The sequence below is a fragment of the Bactrocera oleae genome, chromosome 4 (assembly GCF_042242935.1).
Source record: "Bactrocera oleae isolate idBacOlea1 chromosome 4, idBacOlea1, whole genome shotgun sequence".
In the NCBI taxonomy this organism is placed as follows: Eukaryota; Metazoa; Arthropoda; class Insecta; order Diptera; family Tephritidae; genus Bactrocera; species Bactrocera oleae.
The window spans coordinates 74,892,692-74,916,509 of record NC_091538.1 but is presented as its reverse complement, the minus strand read 5'-3'; the positions used below and the strand labels follow the sequence as shown (position 1 = coordinate 74,916,509).

The 23,818-nt window shown below is 32.4% G+C and overlaps 2 protein-coding genes and 1 long non-coding RNA gene across 9 annotated transcripts in view; 2 read left to right on the top strand and 1 right to left on the bottom strand.

Annotated features, from left to right (window-relative positions):
• HisT (Histamine transporter) overlaps positions 1-23,818 on the bottom strand; it is a 47,635-nt gene that overhangs the window by 8,993 nt on the left and 14,824 nt on the right. Inside the window, exons 1-6 of one of the 3 annotated variants that reach the window (XM_014243941.3) lie at positions 15,631-15,891; positions 8,951-9,273; positions 6,898-7,009; positions 6,574-6,676; positions 4,754-4,882; positions 3,751-3,846 (exon numbers count right to left, since the gene is read on the bottom strand). In XM_014243941.3, coding sequence (XP_014099416.1) covers positions 3,751-3,846; positions 4,754-4,882; positions 6,574-6,676; positions 6,898-7,009; positions 8,951-9,026 — 516 coding nt within the window. In that variant the 5' untranslated portion in view covers positions 9,027-9,273; positions 15,631-15,891. Of the gene's footprint in view, positions 1-3,750; positions 3,847-4,753; positions 4,883-6,573; positions 6,677-6,897; positions 7,010-8,950; positions 9,274-11,484; positions 11,568-15,630; positions 15,892-23,818 lie in introns of those variants that run through there. The other 2 variants (XM_014243871.3, XM_014244087.3) reach the window with 2 other exon arrangements.
• On the top strand, positions 16,101-17,021 carry LOC138857138 (uncharacterized). Its single transcript, XR_011396130.1, has 3 exons — positions 16,101-16,473; positions 16,611-16,683; positions 16,734-17,021. It is a non-coding gene; the product is annotated as an uncharacterized lncRNA (long non-coding RNA).
• The window catches only part of LOC138855670 (uncharacterized), a 45,849-nt gene continuing 44,724 nt past the window's right edge, over positions 22,694-23,818 (top strand). The window contains exon 1 of one of the 5 annotated variants that reach the window (XM_070108832.1): positions 22,694-22,897. In XM_070108832.1, the coding sequence (XP_069964933.1) occupies positions 22,895-22,897 (3 nt within the window). In that variant the 5' untranslated portion in view covers positions 22,694-22,894. Of the gene's footprint in view, positions 23,163-23,818 lie in introns of all 5 variants that reach the window. The other 4 variants (XM_070108825.1, XM_070108826.1, XM_070108827.1 and 1 more) reach the window with 4 other exon arrangements.

Below are 23,818 nucleotides of genomic sequence, written 5' to 3'. Positions count from 1 at the left end.
ACATATATATATAACGAAAGGAAAAACTGCAGTGACACCAAAAAAAAATATATAACTAAAACAAAAAAGGTGCAGTGGCACATATTCACATATGAAAAAAGTGTGGTGACAGATCATACGGGGGCAGTGGCATAAAAATATATGCATATGTACATCCACATATACATACACGTGTACAAACAAACATTTGAAACAAGCAAAATTGTTGAAAAAGCCGAAAACAGGAATGCACAAACATTTTATCACTTCCGATACAAAACAAAAGGTCAAGCAGGCGTCATCGTCAAACAGTTCGCACTAAATGACGACACAAAATATTCCCACAGACAGCTGGGACCCTATTCTGGTAAATGTATCCAACGTAGCATTACCAGAAAAATCGTTACTTTTGTGGGAGCAATCGCTCTCATCTCGGAAAAAATGTCCCACGTGGCAACAAATGAAAGAATTTCTAACTACCCAATATGAAAGGGTAGATAAAAAACTAGTTAGAACTATAAACGTTTAAAACAATCTCAACAGAAGCTTCAATAGACCCCAAACCACTAGTAACAACAATTTAAATAGAAGCTTTTTTAAAAATAAATCGTTCACATCCGAACAGTATAAACAAACGTCATGCGAACTGTGTACAGGAGGGCATAAGCTTAAATCATGCGAAAAATTCAAAAAATTAAATATTGTCGATAGGAACAATTTTGTGAAAACAAAAAGACTGTAACAGCAAATATAATTGCTTCTGTTGTCATGAAAGACACCACTTAATGATTCATTACAGCACATTTCCTAGCTCACCCCAAAGCAGCGCTTATAAGAAAAGAACCACGGGTTTAATTGCAAAAGCAAATCCCGAAAATTCCCAAAAGACACCATGTTGCTCAAAGGTACAAAACACTCAAACGCTACACAGCAAAATACAAAATAGGGTATTACTACCCACAGCTGTCATCTCCATCGAACATCGAGGAGAACTCTATAAACTAAGAGCCTTAATAGACCAAGGATCACAAAAATCCTTCATAGCGTCTAGGGCACAAAATAGGCTAAAACTGCAATCAAAACAATCCGATTTTGAAATTACGGGAATAGGCGGAAGAGGAGTCCAAAACTCACACAAAATCTGCCCCATTACCCTAATTTCCCCTCAAGCGAATATGCGAATTGTAGCAGAAGCTATAGTCCTACCGCAACTTACTAAAATGCTTCCAAGCTATCACATAAATAGCAAGCAAATAATGGCCGGTACGTCGTACGACTACCACCAAAGCCACAATTTTTCAACACTCTAAAAATTGGCACAAAAAACCAAGCCAGAGCTTCTTCTGACAACCCCAGTATTAAAAACACAAATATATATAATTCAACCAAATCATCCCAATATATTACTAAATATTCCAAAAGAAAATTTGTTGTCCACTAATTTCCTTAAATTTGAAAAGGGTAGTACAACATAATAAATAAATACAGGAGATCCAATTGAATGTGATATCTGACCAGTATTCATGCAAGATGGCTTTCACCAATTCTCAAACAATCCAAATGGTATTCGAATCTCCCGATTCTTGGCCACAATCGCCCACGTCCAATGATAATAGTGTTCGCAGCATAATAGTTCTAGAAAGTCGAAACATCGACACCTATCTTACTATAGTGGCTCATAGTTGCCTAAAATTTCATAATTATAAAACAATTTAAAAATAAAGTTAAGGGACTCCCAATTCGAAACAGTGACGCACCTAGACCTACAAAAAGCAAAGGTCGTACTTATCACATCTATCTAAACCCTGCTGATATCGGTGGTTTATGGAAATAAGTTGTAAAAGCTTCAAATTTCACGTGAAAAAAAAGGAGCTTACAAATCTAACTATGACGAATTTACCATATTACTAACTCGAAATGAAGCCGTTCTCATTTCGGCCAAACATTGTAATCTCCCAAGATCCCTCCGATTTCACAGCCCTAGTCCCAGGGTATGTTTTCAAAGCACCCATTTTGGCCATATCTGAGCCAGGCGTGGAGCGACTCCTTATCCTTACTAAGCCATAATAAATAAATTTAAAATAACCGCCAATTAAAATAATAAACACAAAAACGCATATACCTTTACTATAATAACCAGTCATCAAAATAGTAAATCAATAAACACGCAAAATAAAGTTGCTTACATCGTGCATCAATACCTATGGTAGATCAAAATTCATATCGACTAAAACCAAAATCGCTTCTTACACTTAACATTCTGCGCCCTCAGCTACTCTACCAGCAGCAAGGCAAAATAATGACATCATTTACCGCCAATATGTGTAATACTAGGCAAAATATTCACCTAAGAGGCCCAGAATGTTTAAATGAGCTAAGCCTCAGTACTACCACTCTCTACAGTAACAACTGGCGCACCCTAATGCAACACACCACACCTGAGAACATTCACAGGTTCTCACCACCCGATGAAACCACACCACACAGGACAACACAACACACCATAACACGGCACCTGTACAACTAAAAAAAAGGACGGGATCATCGCTAAATCTACATTCGCTTATTAGACCGCCAATACAGCGATCCTAGACATTCGAAAACATTCGCTTATCGTCTACGGGCCTGAGCGCCACATCAACATTCGTTAAGACAACAGTTCCTGCGCGCTACCGCATCAATTCGATACGACCCCCCACTGCGTTCGATTCCATCCTCAAATAAATATAATATCATTTATTATATTATATATTTAATTTCGTTAATGTAAAATACATTGCCAGTAAATGCGGAATAAACTAAAATTATTGATTTATCGAGCCACTTACTTTTATTTTATATTGAATCGAGTGTTAGTGTTGGATCAGTGGTGTGTGCTCCTACGCAAATTGTGTATAGAAATAGTCTCTTATGTACATACATATGTTCACCCATTAAAAACTTGTAAATGTGCCTATGTTAATTGTATAGGTAACCCGGTAGAACATTCATATTTGTGATCACTTTTGCTTAGAATTGCCATTTACCATTTTCTTTTCAAAACATTTTTAAAATATTTTCTAAAAATACAATTCAAGTGCTTTGAACATCCAATAGAAAGAACTAAATAAGGAACAATGTATGCATTTATGGAATTTATATGGGTTTATGGGCTTCTTAACATTTTCATTTCGAAGATTAAGTTGATAATTTTTGAAAAAAAAGCTTCGAATAAGCCCAGGATTATCTATTTATAAAACTAATTTTTTTTATTCGATTGATTTTAGATGAATCTCCAAGGACTTATGACTGTCACCGCAAGGACATTTTTTTGAAACTGGGTCAACACAGACTGCTATAACTATAGTAATTAAAATTATATTTATCTAATAAAAAAATAAAAAAATCGTGACTTCAAGTCAAAACATTGTATAATAATGTCATATTACTACTTTTGTAAAATAACATGATTTAATAGCAAAAAAAAATTACTGAAAACTCTTATTTTTTCGTGCCTCTGACTACCCCTAACCCCTTAAATAGTTTTGGTTCGATTTTGACAATTTTTAGACGCGAGATGGTATAGGTACATTAGAGATACTATGTTATTTGTGCAAAGTTTTATCCCGATATATTCATATATTCACTATCTTCTTATATGCACGAGCATAAGTAAGTAGAGTAATTTCCTACAATACTACACTGTAACGTTCGCAACTAAAATTGTAATATTCGTTATGAAATAAATTATATATACGCTTTATATCATAATTGAATTAGATAAATACTTACTTGATTGCCAAATACTCCCACACTACACGCTGATGATACTTGATGAGGTCCAAACCAAACGGCGGCGATGCGTGCGGGTAATGACAAAACGCATACCTTCAAATGAAATTTAAAAAAATTACACAATAGCATAGAAAATTATAGTAAAAAGTAAGGAAGGCTAATGTCGGGTGTAACCGAACATTTTATACTTTTGCAACTGACAAGGATCAAAGCCGGAGAAATATCGAAAATCATATATGTATTATACGGTGATTCGTGTACCAATTTTGCATATTTAAACATACATTATCTTATTTATATACGGCACAAAGCCATGAGAGATAGAGGTAGTATTGACCTAATTTTATCTATTTTTGGCATTACTACATATGTCTCTGTGTTTCATTAAGGTACCTCACATAGTAAAGTCAACCGGATCCTGAAAATCCTCCTTTTTGAAAATCCTGATAAAAGCTAAATGCGGGCTAGGACAAGTTTTAACGCGATTTAATCCATTTTAAGCACACATTTGCACCGTTATTAGAAAACCACGCCCTCTCTATTTTATTAAGATAACTCACATATTAGCCGATAAATGCTGTATATTTCATACATTGAACGATAATTTCGGTAAAAAATCAACCATGGACACTGGGGTCCACATCTTCGGTATATGAGGACTTGAACAGTTATGGCCCGATTTTGACAAGTTTTAGACTTGAGATGGCATATCTTGAAGGCACTCTTATTGCAAAGATGTATTTCAATATATTCATTAGTGCTTGATTTGTATACTGGAAAGTCAAAAAATCAGATGGAATTTAAATTGGTCTTATACGGGAAGTAAGCGTGGTTGCAATCCGATTTCAACCATTTTTGCACTGTAACATAGGCATGTTAGGATCGTTGTACCTAAAAACAATCTTGTATCTAATTGTGAATGTTGAAAATGGTAATAAATGTAACAAATTAGGTAACTATAATAGGATTGGATATGATATTCTGTCATTTGAATACAAACCTGGGCTAACGCGACAATAGTCTGACCAATAAATGTGACATAAAAAAGATCCGGTTGTACAGAAAATACTTTAATCCATGAGCCGACACATGTGCCAACAATGCCCACCAATGCTGTTATCCGTAGCCCCTGAAAGTAACAAGTAAGATAAGTAAGGTTCATACACGAAGATTTTTGTTGCTCTATTATAAAATTATCTTTTGCTGTGCATGTCCTCAAATTCTGGTACGCTTTAAATACGCGGTGTAGAAAAGTATTTTCCACTAGTTAATTTTTTTTTTTTAATTAATAACCTAACGATTACCCTCCTCCCGCCCAACCGACGCGAGGGGCGCAATCCGCATACGTGCGGAATTAGCCGAGTCAGAAAAGGCAAGAGAGTTTTTTAAGTGTTGAGATCTAAAACTGCTCAGCTACAGAAACAAAAATTTCAACAGCTAAGATCCAAGTTACAATATAATAAATTGTTACATATTCATTTATTAAGAGAAAACAATAAAGTCTTTTTAATTTTGAAAAGTGGGTCAGATAAGTCAAATGTGAAAAAATTTGATCTACAGGATTTTAGCAGTAAAGGTCTAAACTGCCTCGAAAGGCGAACCGGGATATTAAATTTAATTTCAGACAGGAGAAAAGAACTGCAAACTGTTCCATTCAAGATTTTCACTAAGAATATTATACCAAGCATTTCCCTACGACTAGAAAGTGTAGGTAGATTAATAAGTTTTAAACGACTAGTGTATGGAGGTAGACTTGCCCTAGAATCCCATCGGAAATGCGCTAAGGCGAAAAGTAAAAATTGTTTTTGAACCGACTCTAACTTGTCAGAATGGATTCGGTAGCTAGGGATTATTCACCATTTTTTAAAAATTCGTATACATAGTATAAATAAAATATATACAAAACTATACATATTATATAATATACTTGTACATAATGCATTCTTGTATACATATTTGCATATAAAATACAAAAAGCAGATGTTAAAATTCTAATTACCGAACATATTGAAAGCATTCATTCGAATCCGAGGGCGATTGCAACCTTGGAGAGAATTTCTAAATGAAATTATATGCCGAATTGTGCAGCAGCGAACTATTACGAACAAGAATAAAAAGGGTGTTGGCCGAGCACAAGCAACTCGGTGCTCTTCATCCTTCCTCGTGACCTTCTCGCCAACAAACTGGGAGTTTGGGCAACAAAATTCTTTGTGTGTCAACGCAGTTTTAAGATATTATGGTACGTGATTAAAGAATACAAAAGTGTGCTGCAAAAACGATCTGTTAAACTTAACTTTAGCCAAAAATCTAATTCATAATTTTACGTTTAATTAATTTTTTAATTCAATTTCAACAATTAAAACAAATATTTTATTCAATTACGTTCCATAATATTAAAAAAGTACTGTGTAGCAAATAATTTTTCATGGGAACAAGAAGTAGGCTTAAACGGGTATTCAAAGTACACCTACATACATACATGCACATCTAACTGCATACATTTTTCAGTTTTCTTTAATATTTCAAATAATAAGAAAAACTTACTTTTGCAATTGTTAAAACCTTTATATTTTTGGATAGCACTATGGTAAGTTTTGTGCTTTAAGTTTGGCGGAAACTGTAGGTATGTAAACATAAAATTGTCTGACGTTAGAGTTAAAATTGATTTTAAATAAAAAATTGGATATACAGTTTTTTTTAATAAAACTAAATTATCTTTTAACTACTTTTTTATTACTTTTTAATGTATTACTAATGACTGTGTGTGATGTGTACCTGAACCGAATAAAATACATTTTTTTAATTTCTGTTTCCTCTTACCATTTTATCAAGAAACCAACTCGCCGGAAAAATTAGGGGTATATAAACTATCATGTATACCATTGAAGTCCAATCCACCCACTTATCATTAATGCCATAATACCTAAAAATATAATTAGAAGTTAACAGCAGTATGGACAAATTATTAGGTGTTATAAACTGTAGCTATGTATGCATATTTCACTAGTGTTGTACTTTCATTATATTATACATTTATCTACATGTATGTAGGGGCTTGTGTCAATGCAAACGATTAATTCGAATTTTAGAACATTTAATAATCATTTAAAAGAAAATATATACAGTATACTAAAGAAAACTTACTTAACAATAATATTGTTGATAATACTGTATTGAATCCATTGAGCAGCATTAGCACCCGAGTAAAATACAAACAGGAATAAAACGACCCAACGACGTTTATACAGTTTGATCTCTGCAAAGTTTTGTTAAACAAATATTATAAGGAAATTTTACAAAACTGAGCTAAATAAAATAAAGAATATATGTATATATATATATATTTCTGATTTATATCTCTAGTTTAGTATTAGATTTTAATTATAGTTTTAAATATGGCTGTGTGTACATTACATATGTATGTACCTATATACTACATCTCCGGCTCTTGGGTTTATAAGTTGCTTAATATTTGCTCGAAATGAATGTCAGTGCTATTAAAATTATCAAACCTTTTAAAGTAGCCAGAATAGACGACATTTTTGCTACTCTAGGGGTGACCAAAAAATTTAACGGAACCACATAACAACATAAATAAAAATTACCGCAAAATATTTTTCAGGATGACAAGAAATACTTCGAATCAAAACTATATTTCAACTGACCTAACAATAGAGCAGTGTTTTCTATAGCTAAGTGAACACCGAACCAGATGGCACCAGTGCAAGTCAACTTGCTGGCTGTGATAGTTTTGCGTATTGTTCTTAAAAAAAAGTGTGTTTGTTCTAAGGGGTTGTTCAAGTATTTCGTAGCGCGATTTTTCGCTGTTTGTGACAACTTCCCCCTCCACCTAACAAATCGTAACGTTCTGTTCGTCCCCCTTCCTGAGATCATTTGTTACGCAACGCCGGAAAAATCACATTTGACCAAAAAATGTGTTATAACTCATTAAAACTTAAACTTGTTAAACGCATAAATAATTATATTAATAATCTAACAAGCCATGTAAGGTACAGAGAAAAATTTTATTTTATTTATTCTTCTACTATTTTCCATTCGTATATGAATACAATATTAAAACTAAAATATACATGTATATCTGTTTCAACAATTAGACTGCTGTAATCTCAGCAGCTCTGGAATTTCAAATCCGTATTCGGTCACTTCTTCTTGGCATTGCTTTGATGTTTTGCTCCGATGAGCTTTTTTACACATAGCAAACAATTGCTAATTGCAATTTGCATTTTCACGTGATTTTTACAGGTAAACAAAGATTAACGGGCAAAGTCAGATTACAAAACACACTTAAATATCTCGCATCTATCGAGGAGATTTACCTTTGGCAATCGATGGTTTGGGATAGGCGATAAACTTTGCGCCTAATTTATAAATGTAAACATCCTGCTGATACCTGTTTGTTAATCCAAAAGAAACGCAACAAAAGACAAAACACCTTCCAGCTCCCTTAGTAACAAATCGTACCATTAACGTCTTCTTCTTCCCCCTAAGGAGCGTCACGGAATACTTTAACAACCCCCAAGTGATGTTGTTACGATCCAAACGGAGCCACTTGATGTTGTTCGGAACCAACCGGAGCCAAGTTAGATATGACTTGAGCACCGCTGATATAGACTACCTGTGTTCATCTTCCAGTCGGACTAGTTTTTTTAGATCAATTTCTGTAACATCCTTTTTGCTAAAAGCAATTGAAAAGGGAGAGTTCTCTAATATTGTTGCATTTTAAAAGTACGATCATGCTAAGGATAAATTAGTTAATAAGACGATTCTGGATGCCAACTAACCGGGAAGTTTATTAGCTTTCCAAATCTTCGCTTTTTAATAATATTACCAAATAAAATTTATTACTAAAAAATGGTCGAGTTGATCACACGAACTACTTGTCAAAATTGATTTAAATTGACGTAGGCTGCAAGCAACTTAATAATGAATAATAGTTTCAAGATTCCGTTGTGAAGGGAATTAAGGGAAATATGGAATGGGAAGTAAGAGAATAAGAAAAACTCGTTATACGAACTAAATCCAGATTTTATCTTTTGAATTGAAGCAACTGAAAAACTGTGTTAAATCCAGCCATTTTTTGATTGGGCCTTACCGGGGTTCACAGTAATATACATATGTATATGTAATATATGGATTTTGATACAATTTTGTTATTTTTGATGATATTATTATTTACCTTCCACATTTCCTGCATCCAAATATTCACTTCCAGTAATTTTTTTCAGATGCAAATCTGTTTGATTTGTTGTCATTTTAGTTTCGATATGTTTTACACTAGATATGTATTTAACTGTATATTTTGTTGTTAAACAAAGATTCCCTTATGCTTAACATTTATTGATTGTTGAAGAAAGGACGGTTAAATGTTGTTCGGTGGTATCCAATTTTAAATAGATATGTTTTCACTTTTCCGCCTATTTTTTAGTTATGGCTTCGCGACCCAAATCATTTTAATCTCGAACTCGAGTACTAAACAAAATAATTTAAGAAAAATGCAGGCTGAAATGAAAAAAGTTGTAAAATTTTAATTGAATGTGAAATTTGTTCCTTAATTGAATTGAATTGCAAATAAATTTCTGCCACGACATGATTAAATGTATGTAAGTATGTACATATATAGAAATTAAAATGCAGTTTAGAACTATAATTTTGCATATGAGAGATCACGCTACTTTTTGATTATGCACTACTGAACCCTCCCAAAAGTTCTTTAGTAACGCGAAATTAAATACGTACATACACGTCTGATAATTTTTAATTCGATTGTTGTACTGGACGTAAGACGAAGATTTCTGCCGCCAAAAGACTGGGTTTACATACGAACTCTTTTGTCGCTCATTATTGGTCAACTCTCTTTTTGTGTCGCTCACTGCGTTCACACGAGCGAAATGAGCCCGGCAACTTGAACCAGAAAAACATTTTATTTATTATATAATTTTTATCTTTATTCGCCTCTTTCGAAAAGGAGCCCTTGTGAGAACCGGCAATGTTTGGGTTGATATATTTTCATCCGGTTTTAAAATTTAGTGATATCTGTGTACCTTCTCATAACACTAGTATGATGAATATGTTAATTATTATTATATTATTGATATTTGTTAATCAGGCTGATTTCAATATTTTAATTATTAGGATATAAAACAAAATGTAGTACATAAGTTAAGAGAGTTCATTATCATATCATCATCAAAATTATAATAAAATAATATACCAAGTATGTATTCCATGTTTTATATATATATATGTCGTTAAATTCATATGCCGTAACTTAACCCTTCCTTAGTTGTAATTTGTATCGTTAGGGAAGGGATGGGATCGAAAGAAAAAACATTATCTACATAAAGTTACGTGTCCCTTTAAACTACTGAACCGATATTAGTAAAATTAAGCACATTGTATCACTTTAATTCAGCTTAAAAGATAGGATAGTTTATATGTCAATTATTTTAAAAGTAAAAACAATTAAAAAATGCATTTCTAAACATAAACATATGTTAAAAAAACATTAATCATTATAATTTTGAGTAAAAAATTACTTGAAGCACTGCACAGGACAATGCAAGATTTAAAAGGCAACGATAATCGCCGGAAATGCTCTTGAGTCACCCATTTTGACTAGGAAATTTAGTAAAGAAATGGTTTTTTTTGCCGCAGACCAATTTTCAGAAGGCTAAAGTTTCCCATTGGTTCACTTTTCGCCTTGTCTATATTTCGGTTTAGATTTTGGAAATGCAATAAATTGTCCATTGACAAATATTTGTATCAATCATTTTTAAAAGTAAACCTCAAGCACAATCCCTTGGATTCTTATACCGGTAATATCGTTTACAGCATTATTCGTAAATATTATGTTCATTGTATTTAATAGTTTATTATAATAGAAGTTAATGTACAAGTATACCATGGCCACAGCAATGCGTGGCCGGATCTAAAAGTATTTATACAGAATTATACATATGTACAAAATTTCTCATTAGCAGATCAATTAAAATCCCTCAAAAATACACAAAAATTAGGGTAAGCAGGACACTACCTTCCAAACAAAAATTAAACCGAAATATCTATACATAATTATGATACTCAACGTTGTGATAAAATGAATGTTTTATTTTAATACATAAGTAAGTACAACAACTTATCGCACTCAATATAGGAACATATGGAATGTGTTTTTATGCGCGAAGAGTATGTACATATGTATGTATATCTTTTATAGCCGTTCGATTTAGCCTCTCTCGTATAAGTAGGTGCACAATGAGCTTATTGCGGTTATATGTAGCTAAATGTACGTCAGTTACCGAATTGATATGCATCAATCTATTACTGCATTCATTCCTACATATGCATATACTGGTACTTATATATGTACATATGTATGTATGTCCGCGTTTAAACACATAAGGTGAAACACCTCAGGAAAAGAGTTAATTATATATTTGTGTTTTACGAATTTGTATGGAATATTCGCGATTATAGTTCATATATTATAGTTTTATTATTTAAGTTATTATATAAGCTTAAATCAAAATTAAATTTATTAATTAGATCCTTGATATCCTACTTATTATAATTTAATAATCTATTAAGTAACTGAATTAAATTTGCCAACGGATGACTTGCAATGAAATTATTGAAATTTAAATTTTGTATATGGACTCGTATAATTCACTTTGGACATTAATTCGTTAAAATTTATATAATTTTACAGACCGACGTTACTCGATTCATCCACGATCACTTAATGGCGTTACCTGGTAGACGTTTAAAAGCATACTAAATAAAAAGTACATACGCATTATTTAACGGGCTATATAAAATAAATATTATCAGCATCGACACGTCTTATTGCCGATTACAAACTTAGAGACGTACATATCTATATACTTATGTAAAGCTTAAAACAGAGTAAATGTGTATTCTTACAATGGGGAAAAGAGAGACTGCGTGTATATGCATGTGCAAATAATTATATTTATCTTAAAAAAAAAACACACAAAAATATTAAATTTTTATGAAATAAATGCTTACATTTTGACTTGGTAGGCCGTGATTTGGGGAAATGAAAATTAATTATTATTATTATAAAAGCTTATATCTACTTGCGTGCAAACTAATGTATTTATGTATGTGTTTTTCATTCTTAACAATTCGAAAACGCAGAAGCAGCTTTAAAATCTGTTCTTCAGCACCAATGTTACTGCAACAAATGCAAAGCAGCTAATTGGAAAATATCAGAACGCAATTGCGGATTTTTTAAATTTGTATTTTATATTTATGTTAAAATTATGAAAGATCTCTGATTTAACTTTTTGTATAAACTTTCCATAAATGTACATAAAAAATGTATGTAAAATGAATCGATTGAAGTTACAACACAGTTCCAAAACTGCTGTCACCGTAATAGAAAGGTTAAGCACGGTTGTACCACTCAGAGGAATGTAAATATCGCATTCAAATGCAGCTTAAGGATTAAGTCTGAATAGAAACTCATCTTGTCTTGTTACAACACCAGTTTGAGGCGAAACACCAAAAAATTCACAATAATAGTGAAGGTGATTAAATCAAAGAGATTAATATACAATATATACTTATTATGATTATATATAGTTAGTACAGTTCCACCTTCAAATGCTAAGTAATGCGGAATTGACATAAACATGTCATGCATTATGTAGGAACGTTAGATCATGCTTGATAAAACTTGGAACAAAGTATTTCTAACCTAAAGCGGTAAGAACATTTTTTTTTCGCCATTATAAAAAAAGCTTTATACTTTAACGAATTTAAGGTAATATTTAATACACCCTTACCTTCTGTTATTTGCCTAAGTAATTGTGGAGTAATAGTCGAAGTACTTCTTACTTATATAAGTGTAGGGGACATTCACTAAAAAACTTTCAGCTATTATAAACTAGCGAAATAGGTACAAATACGCCCATATTCCAAAAACTAAATGTACCTACGTCTTGCCCGTTTTATTTTTGTTACATATGCATGATGTTAACTAATCAATATGTATAAGGGAGGCAGGTGTTGTTCAATTGCATTATGAAGGATAAGTGTCGACCACTTCAAACATATACGAGAGTGCACAATGTAAAGTTTTTAAGAGAACAAAGGACAAGTACGATTATATGTACATATGCATGTATGTGTACAATTGTGTACATATGTGAATTATTAAGGAAATGTATGAATTTATTTATTCTTTCCCTTAATATTACTTTGCTAAAAAGTCATATACATGCATGCAATTCAATTAACAGTGGTGGTTAAAATGAAAGTTCCCTCATCGTGCTTTGTGTACAAACGTCTTAAATTTATTTTGCTTATCTAATTAGCATTTGAATTTAAAGCATTTTATTATATATTTGTTCATATTTGATATTCATTTAGAGAAATAATGTTTTCTCGGTGGGCCGTTCTCTAAGGCTAGATAAGGCTAATTGAGGAGCTAGTTATCTAATCATTCCCTAGTCGATAACAAAGGCCCCAATTACGGTTTTCAACCCAACTGCATTTTAGTTGAAGCTTTGAATTTTGGTATTATGGTTTTCAACTCCATCCGTCAAAAAAAATGTCTGTGAAGTGTTGTCAAACTTCAACTTTTTTTGATATTACGGTTTTCAACTCTGTTTTTTAGTTTTAACTGTTAACAAGCAATTGTAGTTGAACATTAATGAATTTATTTAAGAAATAATAATAATTGAAAATGGGTAAAAAGAAATATTTTATTTATAATGTCAAACTATTTTAATTATTGTAGTTAGTATGTACAGTTCCATGAAAGGTGAAAAATTTGTTGAGCTCGTGGAGTAACCGTCTGAAACTGGACAAGACAAGCAACAATTGGGAAACATTAAAATAAAATTAAGGGACCGTGAGAAGTGTTTCAAATATGGTATGAAGAGTTGATGCAATCTACTACTGCTAGGAATGTAATTTTTGCGCAAAATTAAATTTGTGAAGTATTGGTATTTTATGCACAGTGCACAAATATGGTGTTTATAATATTATATTTAAAAGCACATTTTGTAACAACCATAGATATCGTAAGTTGCTTCATCCCAAAGTTAAAATCATTTAAAATGCATTCTTGATAACTACCGGAAGCAAGGAAATGAAGAGTTTGTGGTTACTGGGTAACTTTGGCTTACTTGGTGTTACGAAGTTCGAATGTATTTGAGTGATCACGAAGACAACATTTTTTGCATAGTAATATAAATTAAAAGTAATATCCATTTTAATAATTATTCACATTTTCGTGAGCAATAACTTAATTAAATTGTTTTGATTTTTCGTTTCAAAATTTTCATCTGTTTAGTTATCTGTCAAATATTCATTTTTTATGTTGACAACACCAATCAAACTTCGACTGAAAATAATTGAAAATCGTAATACCATAAAAGAGTTGTGGGAGCTAAAGAAAATGTCGGAATACAACAAGAGCGCATTAGACCAAATAAAGAAAGACACGATATCAGCATGGCAACGAAGATGGGAGAATGAGAGTCGCGGCAGATGGACGGCCAGACTTATAAGAGACCTAAACTTATGGACAAGTCGAAAATTCGGAGAAGTCGACTTCTACATAACGCAGCTACTATCCGGTCATGGATACTTCAAAAATTATCTCTACAGAATGGGAAAAGTCGAAGAGCCGGCATGCCTATACAACGATGCGACTGAAGACGACGCTGAACACACATTCTTTAAATGTGAGCGATGGCAAAGGGAACGCACCGCCGTAGAAGACCTGGTCGGTCCAATAAGCGCAAACAACTTAATCAGCGTCATGATGGAGAGCGAAGCTAACTGGTCTATTATCCAGAAATTCGCAGAAATTTTGCTACGCAGCAAAAAGCGGGACCTGGATGCAGGTGCGTAGATGTAAATCTCTCAATGAGGAAAATGGAACGCCACCCTGAAGTATTGCAAAGGCGGTTCCAGGGTGGACGACGGTTCCCTAGAGGGCGGGTTTTTAGTGACCTGCAAGTGGCACATACCGTTGCTGTGACGACAGCACTGATGATGCGGAAGGCATTTTCCACCCCCTCACCCGCAAAAAAAAACAAAACAAAACAAAATGCCAGAGAGCTCGTTTTGTCTTCTTTATATTTTCATAGCGATTTAAAAAGTTAGTTAAAGGCTTCATTTGAGAAATTTCGATAAGAAACATACAAAAAATTGGGTTGGGACGTAAACTTTGAGTTTTCCATTGCATAACATAATTTTTCCAAACGGAAATGTTGCGTTCAAAATTTGAACACTACCGAACAGTACTTAATTTCTCTATTAACCCGATTTAAGCTTATTTTCCATACGGCCTCTAAAGTTAGTGTACAAACTTATTAGTAAATATAAAAATATATATGTATGTGTCTACATATTTTTTTGTTGCGCAATGAAATCGTGTGTGCAGTTTAAATTAGCTGTAGGACTGATATTTTGCGCTTTAATGTACAAGTATGTACATAAAATTAAATAACAAATTGAATGATTGTGCGGAAGTGCTGGTAAATCTCGAAATGTTTAGTACTTTTATGAGGTATGAAAAAGTAGATTAGGCACTTCCGAATTTTGACTTGAGTAAGTTAATTTTTGCAATATTATGAGAAACGAAATCATGTAATATACATATTTTTTGATAAACTGGCATTAAAAGCATTTTGTAAATTGTATTAAATCAATTATGAAGGCTTATTTCGAATAAACGTTATGAGTCTGACAATTTTACTAGGTTTTTGTAAAAAATACATAATAAATTTGGTGACTTTCGTTGTCTCATCGAACTTATCAGACAAGATGTTGACGTTTATTTATTGACGAAAATTGTATGTTAGTGAATGTGTTTACCAATGCATATATGCAGCTACCGACATCTGTGCATCTGAGGCCGAAGAAGCATAGAAAGTAGGTATATCAAATCATTTCGGCTACTATTGCTCCCTTAGTGTTATTAATTGTTTCTATTATCACTTGAATAGTAACCCAAATCACTAACACTTTATAATTATAAATTTTTGAAGAGTATACTTGGAATTTGTAAGAATTTGCCGCTGCTGCAATAGTAACTAACAGTATGCAACATTATTCTCGATTGTCGACGTCGTACTAAAATTCATTTGCATGAGTCTAACTATTTGTATTCATACTTTCGGTGCCACCTACATACCACCGGGTAAATCTGCTAAAATAAACTTATAAAACGAGTATTAATGTGAGTGTATGGGATGAGCCGTTAAGCGGATGCTACTGATTTCACTATAAGGCCACATATGAGAGAATTGTGTTATATTACCTTTGCATTGCTCCAGCAACAATGTCAATAAAAGCACAAAACAAACTTAACACTCTCACAGCATCCATTACACTAACATAGCCTACCGAAACTATTTTGAGCAGCATCTTTTAGGGGTTGATTTTCCGAAGCTTTGTCGTGAACTTTTCTGGCTAAACAAGAAATTTTTGTATGAGTGCGACAGTAAAATATTGTTTTTATTTGTGAAAGCGGTTATTCTTCTGTCAAATTGTTTGTTTACATTTTTGCCTTCGTTTGCCTATTGTGAAATTTAAAAATGAAGAATTAGATACATTTTAATTCTGATTATATTTCGTTAGTTTATTATTTCGTGTCAATGTACTATACATAGCTGATGGAAAATACGGCAAAAATTACGGATATATGTATGGGCATATGTATGTATAAGCAAGTGATACTTTAAAATACACATGTATATATTAAAAATTGGTTTATTTAAAAATATACCCATAGTATATCATTATTTTCTGATATGCGATTTGTTCTTTATTGTAATGGATTTTTTCTTTAATAGAATTTTCTTTGAATCAGTAAACACAGAACTAAGAATTCAAAATGCACATGGGGTTATACGTAAATAGTTAAATGTAAGTAAATTCGCAGGAGCGAGAGCCTTACCTATTATTATTTTCTACAGCTAAATTTGCCCGAAAAAATATTTGTCATCCCTACCGGGAGAAAATAAAGAGTGCTTCTATTGCTTAGTACGCGGAAAAAAAGTTTAGTTCACAGCGCAAGTACAAACAAATTGAAACATTTCAATTGGGGTTGAGGTGCGTCGGTTTAAACGTGGTACATATGTATGTACATATAGTTAGATATGTATGCGTATGTATGTATAGGGCAGCTTCAATGTCTGTTGTTTGAATTGTGAACCATATTATCACTATGGGAAATTTTTTTCATAGAATTTCATTAATTTTTTGATTAGTGCATAATAAAAATTGTGATATAAAATTTTGAAGTGCAAAATATGTTTTAAATTGAAATTACACGTTTTTCGAAAGAATGTTCGAACATACATACATATTTATATCGTGAAACGTGGGGTGCAACTTATTCGCTTACGTTTTAGATAATATTTATTTCCAATGCTGTAGCAACACTGATTTAAGTTGTAATTTTATCACACATGAAAATTTGCCTCGGTTATATAAAACTATGTTCACAAAGGTCTTTTTTTGTCGGCCAAACCGGTTTTTGTAATCGATGGGAGGACGAGGAAAGACAAAGGGACCCGATCGTGCTCGGGTGTCACGCTCGCTGTATGCAATTCGGCATTCCTATTCATTTTGAAATTATTTTCATGAATTTCTGACTGATGCTGTAGCAGTCGTGTCACACGTGTTAACGCAATGACCGACACCAAAAGATAATGTGCCGATAATAAGCGACAAAAGGGTAATGTTGAGAATAGGAACCCCCGAATTTGGTTTTTAAAATATTTATATTGTATAACACTTATATATATTATTAGTTAGCATCAAACCCTTTTATTGTTATGTGAATAAGTCGAACTGAATAAAAGTTAAATGTTGAATTAAAGCTGTTTATACAATAATATAATATATATATATATACATTATATATTTACAATATATAACAATTAGTGAAGTGAAGTTCGTCATATGTGAAGTTCGTCATATGAGAAAAATTACTTGTTTAAAATTGGTAAATTTATGAAGAGTAAATACAAATATCTTAAAACAAACAACAATATCGCTTCTAAATATTTGTATCTAACTAATTTATGTTTGAAAGATTCTAAGTTTAGAGCCTGTTCAAATAGCCTGTCTGTTTAACAATCCTCTTACTATGTAATGTAATTTCTCTTTTTGTAACATCTAAATATTAAAAATTTATTTTAAAAAAATAAAAAGGCTTATCCCTTTCGGGTGTTTCGTAAAAATTCAATATTCATTATTCGATGAAATCGTGACTGGATCACAATCATATTTGGCATCTTATTAACTTAAATTATAGCTGGTAGACTCACTTAGTTTCACTACCACGTTTTGCGTCGTGTTCGAAATAATTATTTGAAATTCAAAATAGTTAATTCAAATGAAATATAAACTCATTCCAAAGGTCTAAATTTAGTAATATAAGGTATGTATGATATATCAAAAAGAGGTCAACCAGATGGTCGGAAGTCATTATACTTAATTTCTTTAAATCATCACATATTTTCACCAACATAAGAGTTTAAGTCAGATGAGGTAACAAAATGAATGGAAATCACTATTTCCTGTATATTGGGTTTGGAAGAATATCTGGACTGATTTCATTAACTTTTGTTTAGCAAAAATACTCGAGAACATGTTTTGCAACTAGAATATACTTTATGAATATAACTATCACACTGATCGACATCTTCGGTACAAAATCCGCTGGAATAAAATTATTATACAAGTATATAATAACATATGTGGGAGTTGCGGCAATTCGTGCCCCAATATTACGTTTACTTAATTTTGCGTAAGCATCTTACTTATTGACCGATATAGACACTAAAAAGTCCACCGGAAGTTCGGTTATCTATTGTTGTCACCACAACATATTATTTCTAAAAAAGACGATCTCTGACTTTTATTAAGATACCTCATGAATTTATCGATATTTACGGTAAAAAGTCAGCAATAAGAGGACTTAAAGAGTTATTGTCCGAATTCGGACGTGAGACGGCATATCTGAAATGCCCTATGTGTAAAAAGTTATATTTCGATAACGTTTTACGTTTTGCATAAAATTTTTTATCACTAACTAAATAAATATTTTCTAGAAAATTTTCCTCGTTTTGTTATAGGCTCCCTTATTCTCTTAGTGAATACTATAATGAAAGTCTTTATTCAAGTTTTTCGACGATATTTGTAATAAAAAAATGGATAAAAATCATAACATAAAGTAGTCTTATAATTTTATAAATAAAACCATATACTTTGGGTTTCACTAAGTAATCTATTTTATTTTTTTTCGTGAAAAAAATAATAACTACATCTTCTGTAAACTTGTTACTAGAAGTTCAAACTCACCTTGTTGAAATTACGAATCAAGCAGTCTATTTTAATGTAAGCCCACGTTCCAAAACCGACGCTTTTTAAATGTGGGTACAAATTTTTTCTTCGAAAAAGATTTCGATGGTAAATGACCGCCAAAGCTTTGAATCAAAAGTTGACTAGGAGGGTGATATACTCGAATGTTTGACTGCATATGGCTCAAAATCAAAAGAGTGATTTTATCATTGGGCTGCAAAAGGTTTAGCTAAAAATAATAATACCGGAACACAAACTTTTTGTTGGAAAATTTGTTTTAAGGGGAATATCCACTAGTGAACTTCAAAAAAACCGATTTTTTGCATATGTATATATCGAATGTACACATATTTGAGAAAATTCTCCGAAGTTGATCCGGCAATGTAATCCGCTCAAAAAACTTTAGGGGCGTTTAATTCATCTCGAAACAATGTATTCATAGACAGTATAGACATAGGTGAGCAAAATTTCTCCGAAACGGCTGGATCGATCGACCTTTAAATATTTGTCAGGTAATGATCATAGGAATAATATTTTGTCGGTAATTTTGATTTTTCAAGCCATTCTGAAGTGTAAAATTTCTCACAAAAGCCGTCATTTTGTCAAAAATCAATATTTTAATTAGTACTTTAATCATTACCTGTATTCATCTTTTTGGTTTTTGTGTTTCAGATGAATTTTAGCAGGAACATATTACTCACAGCAGCGCAGTGGTTAAAAATGGCCAAAAATATTTCCACTTAAATATCAAGGCGATATTTTTTTCTTAGCTTTATATAATTGTAATATTACCCTTAATGGAACTCTCCAGACTCCTCTCCCACTATCCCGCCTCTCACCTATTGAAAAATCACAAAATCTTTTGCTTTGCTTTTGACTAGTTTATTTATTAATTAAAGTCACAAGATTTATTAGAAATAATTGTAATGATAACGAGTTTTAATTTATCTTAAATAGTTTAAGTTGGTAAATGAATAAAAAAGTTCTAATATAATTCATTAAATTTACTTTTTTTGCAAGGAAATTTCTATGACTAGTTATCAGAGAATCTGAGCTCAAAAGTAAGCGACCCGTGAGCTCTTTCGTGTATGATGCAGTCGATACATCTCAACGTCCTTTTTCCTAGACTCAGTAGCGGGAATAAAATAATACCAGGAATACGTGTTGGACGTTAGTTCCCTTGCAGTATCTAGCTCAAATTTTCTAAATTTGTCTGCATTAATTTTATACCTGAGTTAGTTTCTTTATTACGAGAGTTATTCCAGCTGATAATTGAGAATCTTTGAAAAATGTTTCTTGCAGTGTTCTCATTATTTTAAGATCCACTACCATCTTTAAACTTCTTTTTGTAAGCATTTGTCAATATCATTCATCTCCGTAGTAGGTTTGGCTTGGCATACTTACAAACATAAGTAACACTTTGCAGATAAGGTTTCAATTAAGGCATTGCAGGCTGTGTCAATTCTTCAAACAAAATATACACGTAAGCAAGAACGTACGCGTACATACATTCACACGCACATAAGTACATATAAGTAAGACAACACCAAACTGATTCCTTTGGCTTGGTAGAAACACAAGAATAACACAGAGTGGGGCAAAAGGTGGAGGCTGAATTTAATCGACTACGGCAACAAAGTAACCCACAATTTTTAAGAATGAATCGCCGATAATTAAAGCACATGAAATTCTGTAAATTCACTTTCTTAAAACAAAATTCATCAAAAAGCCCTTTATTGCTGACTTGCAAGTGGATATAATCCCTTAACTAAAATACCTTACCTAATAAGCACATACCGACTCCGCATACATACATATGTAAGTGCAAAACTTTCATTAAATGCTTCTAAATTATTACCTTAATGCAATTTTTGCAAAAGAAGGGGTTCTTCTGTTATCAACAACATTTGCTGAGAAATGAGATCCTTTCCAATTTACTCGTTTATTGTTCAAATTCAAATCTCATGCTCACTTTGTTTCTGGTCCGTCATGTACATACAACTCGAATCAGAGCATCACTAGAAGGAAAAGCTAGAAATACCGCTAATGTTTCTTTTCGTTTCTGAAATCAGTATTTTTTCAAAAATTACAAATTACAGCTGGTGCATCGTGAAATTTCCATACAACTAGGTTCCTTCCTATTTGTTCCAAAGTATATGAAGCCTGGACAGACCATGGACCAAATATTTGCAACCAGACATATGGTATATACGAGTATCATGGCATGCAATGCTTGAAATTCTCATAACTCATAACTCATAGTCTGTATTCAGCACATGCCCAAAATTCTGCTACAGCAATTCGCTTATTGACGACCGGACAGCTTATACAGCTGTTTGATCGCTTCATCAAACCAAAAATGATTTACATAGGAAATCATGCTGCGATCAATAATATCATCATAACAGGATTTCAAAATATTGAGATAAAACGGATTGAACTTGAAATCGGAAATTGAAAAATATATCGATTTGGGTTCCATCCAGAATGTGGAGAGAAACTATTTCGAGTACACCGTTAATTAACTGATTTTTTCTATCGTAGCAGAGACACAAATTATATTCGTTTGAAATAATTTATTTATTGAAAATAGATAATATATTTAGATACACTCTTTCTTCCAGACTCCGAGTAAACAGAGTATAGATTTTTATTATGTGACTTGGTACCAAACAAACAAAAATATACAATTCGCTTGATTTTAAAGAGTATATTTTATAAATTTTGAACAAGGTATAGTAATATTAAATACTACTATTCCAAGTTTACCAGTTAATTTCAACGTCATTCCCTACCATCCTTTTTGTAAAATTTATGTTAATGCTTCTGACGGTGCTAGATGACATGGTCCTAAGCCTGTTTGGTTGATATAGCTTTAGTAGCTTGTGAGATACATATGTATGTAAGTATGTACATTAAATATATTAGAGGGCGGGATCGCACCCCCTTTTCAAAGATTTTAAAATCAAAGGTATCCCAACTTAGTACTATTTACTGTACCAAATTACCTTTTTGTATCCTAATTTACGATTTAGTTATGTATGGCAATTTATAGGTTTTCGATTAATGACGTTTTGTGAGCATGACAATGGTCCGATTACGCCCATCTACAATAACGAACATTACTTATTAACAACTTTTAAACTGCAGAGAAGCTCCCATATTTCAATGACTTGTGCCAAATAACAGTTATGTTTTTAAATTTTAGTTTTACGCTTAACTTGATTTTGTGGGTGTAAAAGTGGTCCAATTGCGCACATCTGAAGTTATCGCTTGCACAGTCATCCTGATCTTTTATATGTACATACATATGTATTTATATATAAGCCTATATCTGTCTCGTTTAGCTTAGCTAGCGTTAGGTGAAGGAAACTATTACTATATACTCTATTGCAACATGTTACGAGGTTATGAAAATAAAATGTGGATACTTTTGGATGTTGCGGCAACACTGTTTTTTGTACAGTTGTATACCTATACCTACTAGCGTAACTAACAGAAAAGGGAAGAAAAGATAAATAAGTGGAAACGGCAACAATATACGAAAATAATGGATATATTATGATATGGCTGCGAAGTTAGCAGTGACGACAAATACGTCCAAAGCAGAAGCGGCAGAAATACTAACGACAAGATTGCAATATCAACAACAGATCTATTAACAGTACCAGTTGCTTTTTCACCAGCAATAGCAATTGCGCGTCGCCGGCATGTCATTTGCAGTACGCCATTACTCCAAAAATTCCCGTCCTCATTGCCGCGCTTTATGGTTAGTATGCCACTACCAGTCTGTTGGTTTAGTCAGACAAGCTCGTGTGATCGTTTAGTGTGTTCGTACGCTTTTGAATATTGAAAAACTTGTTTGGGATGTAATTTTCGGCATCGGACGCGTTTAATATATGCACGCTATAATATAATTGTGATTCTCTGGCATAGAAAATTATTTCAGTGTTGCTCGTTTTATTTCATAACATAAAAATTAAAGAAAACAGAAACAAGGTATTGATGCCAAATGTAAAGAATGGATGTAACAAGTAATAAAATTTAGAGAGCAAAAAAATAAAGACATACAATGTATGTATGTATGTATGTATGTAGTACATTCCTAGCATTACAACACTGTCGCAAATCTCTAAGTGTAAATTTATGCGAATAAACAAACAAACATATCCGACATATACATATGTACATAGATGAGCATTTATGTAAATACATACTATGTGTACATACAGATAACAAATAGAAATGGTTTACATCAATTTAATGATGGGAGGAATATAATGTTGCTCAATATATATTGCGTCAGTGGTTATGGCTTGAAACCTACAAGTATTTAGTATAGTGCATCACTTGATTTAACAGGCAAATCACTAGTTCAATATAATTCAGTATGATGGACAACTTCTTATAATTTTTTTTAGGTAAATTTCATTAAATGAATTTATTACAAAAGTTTTTATAAAGCCTTTATTTTTATTTTCAACAAATGCCTTATATGAATTAGACCTCAAGTGTGAGTAAAGCTGAAACTATGGTACATAACTTGCGTAAGCGTAGTAATGCGCTGAGATAAATTGCATGCGTATTTTTACTTTGATGAGCAGGAGTGTGAAAATCCGACAAATCAACAACAAACAATAAGAACTGTCAACGTAATCAAACGCACACTACAATCATTAAACATCGCGTG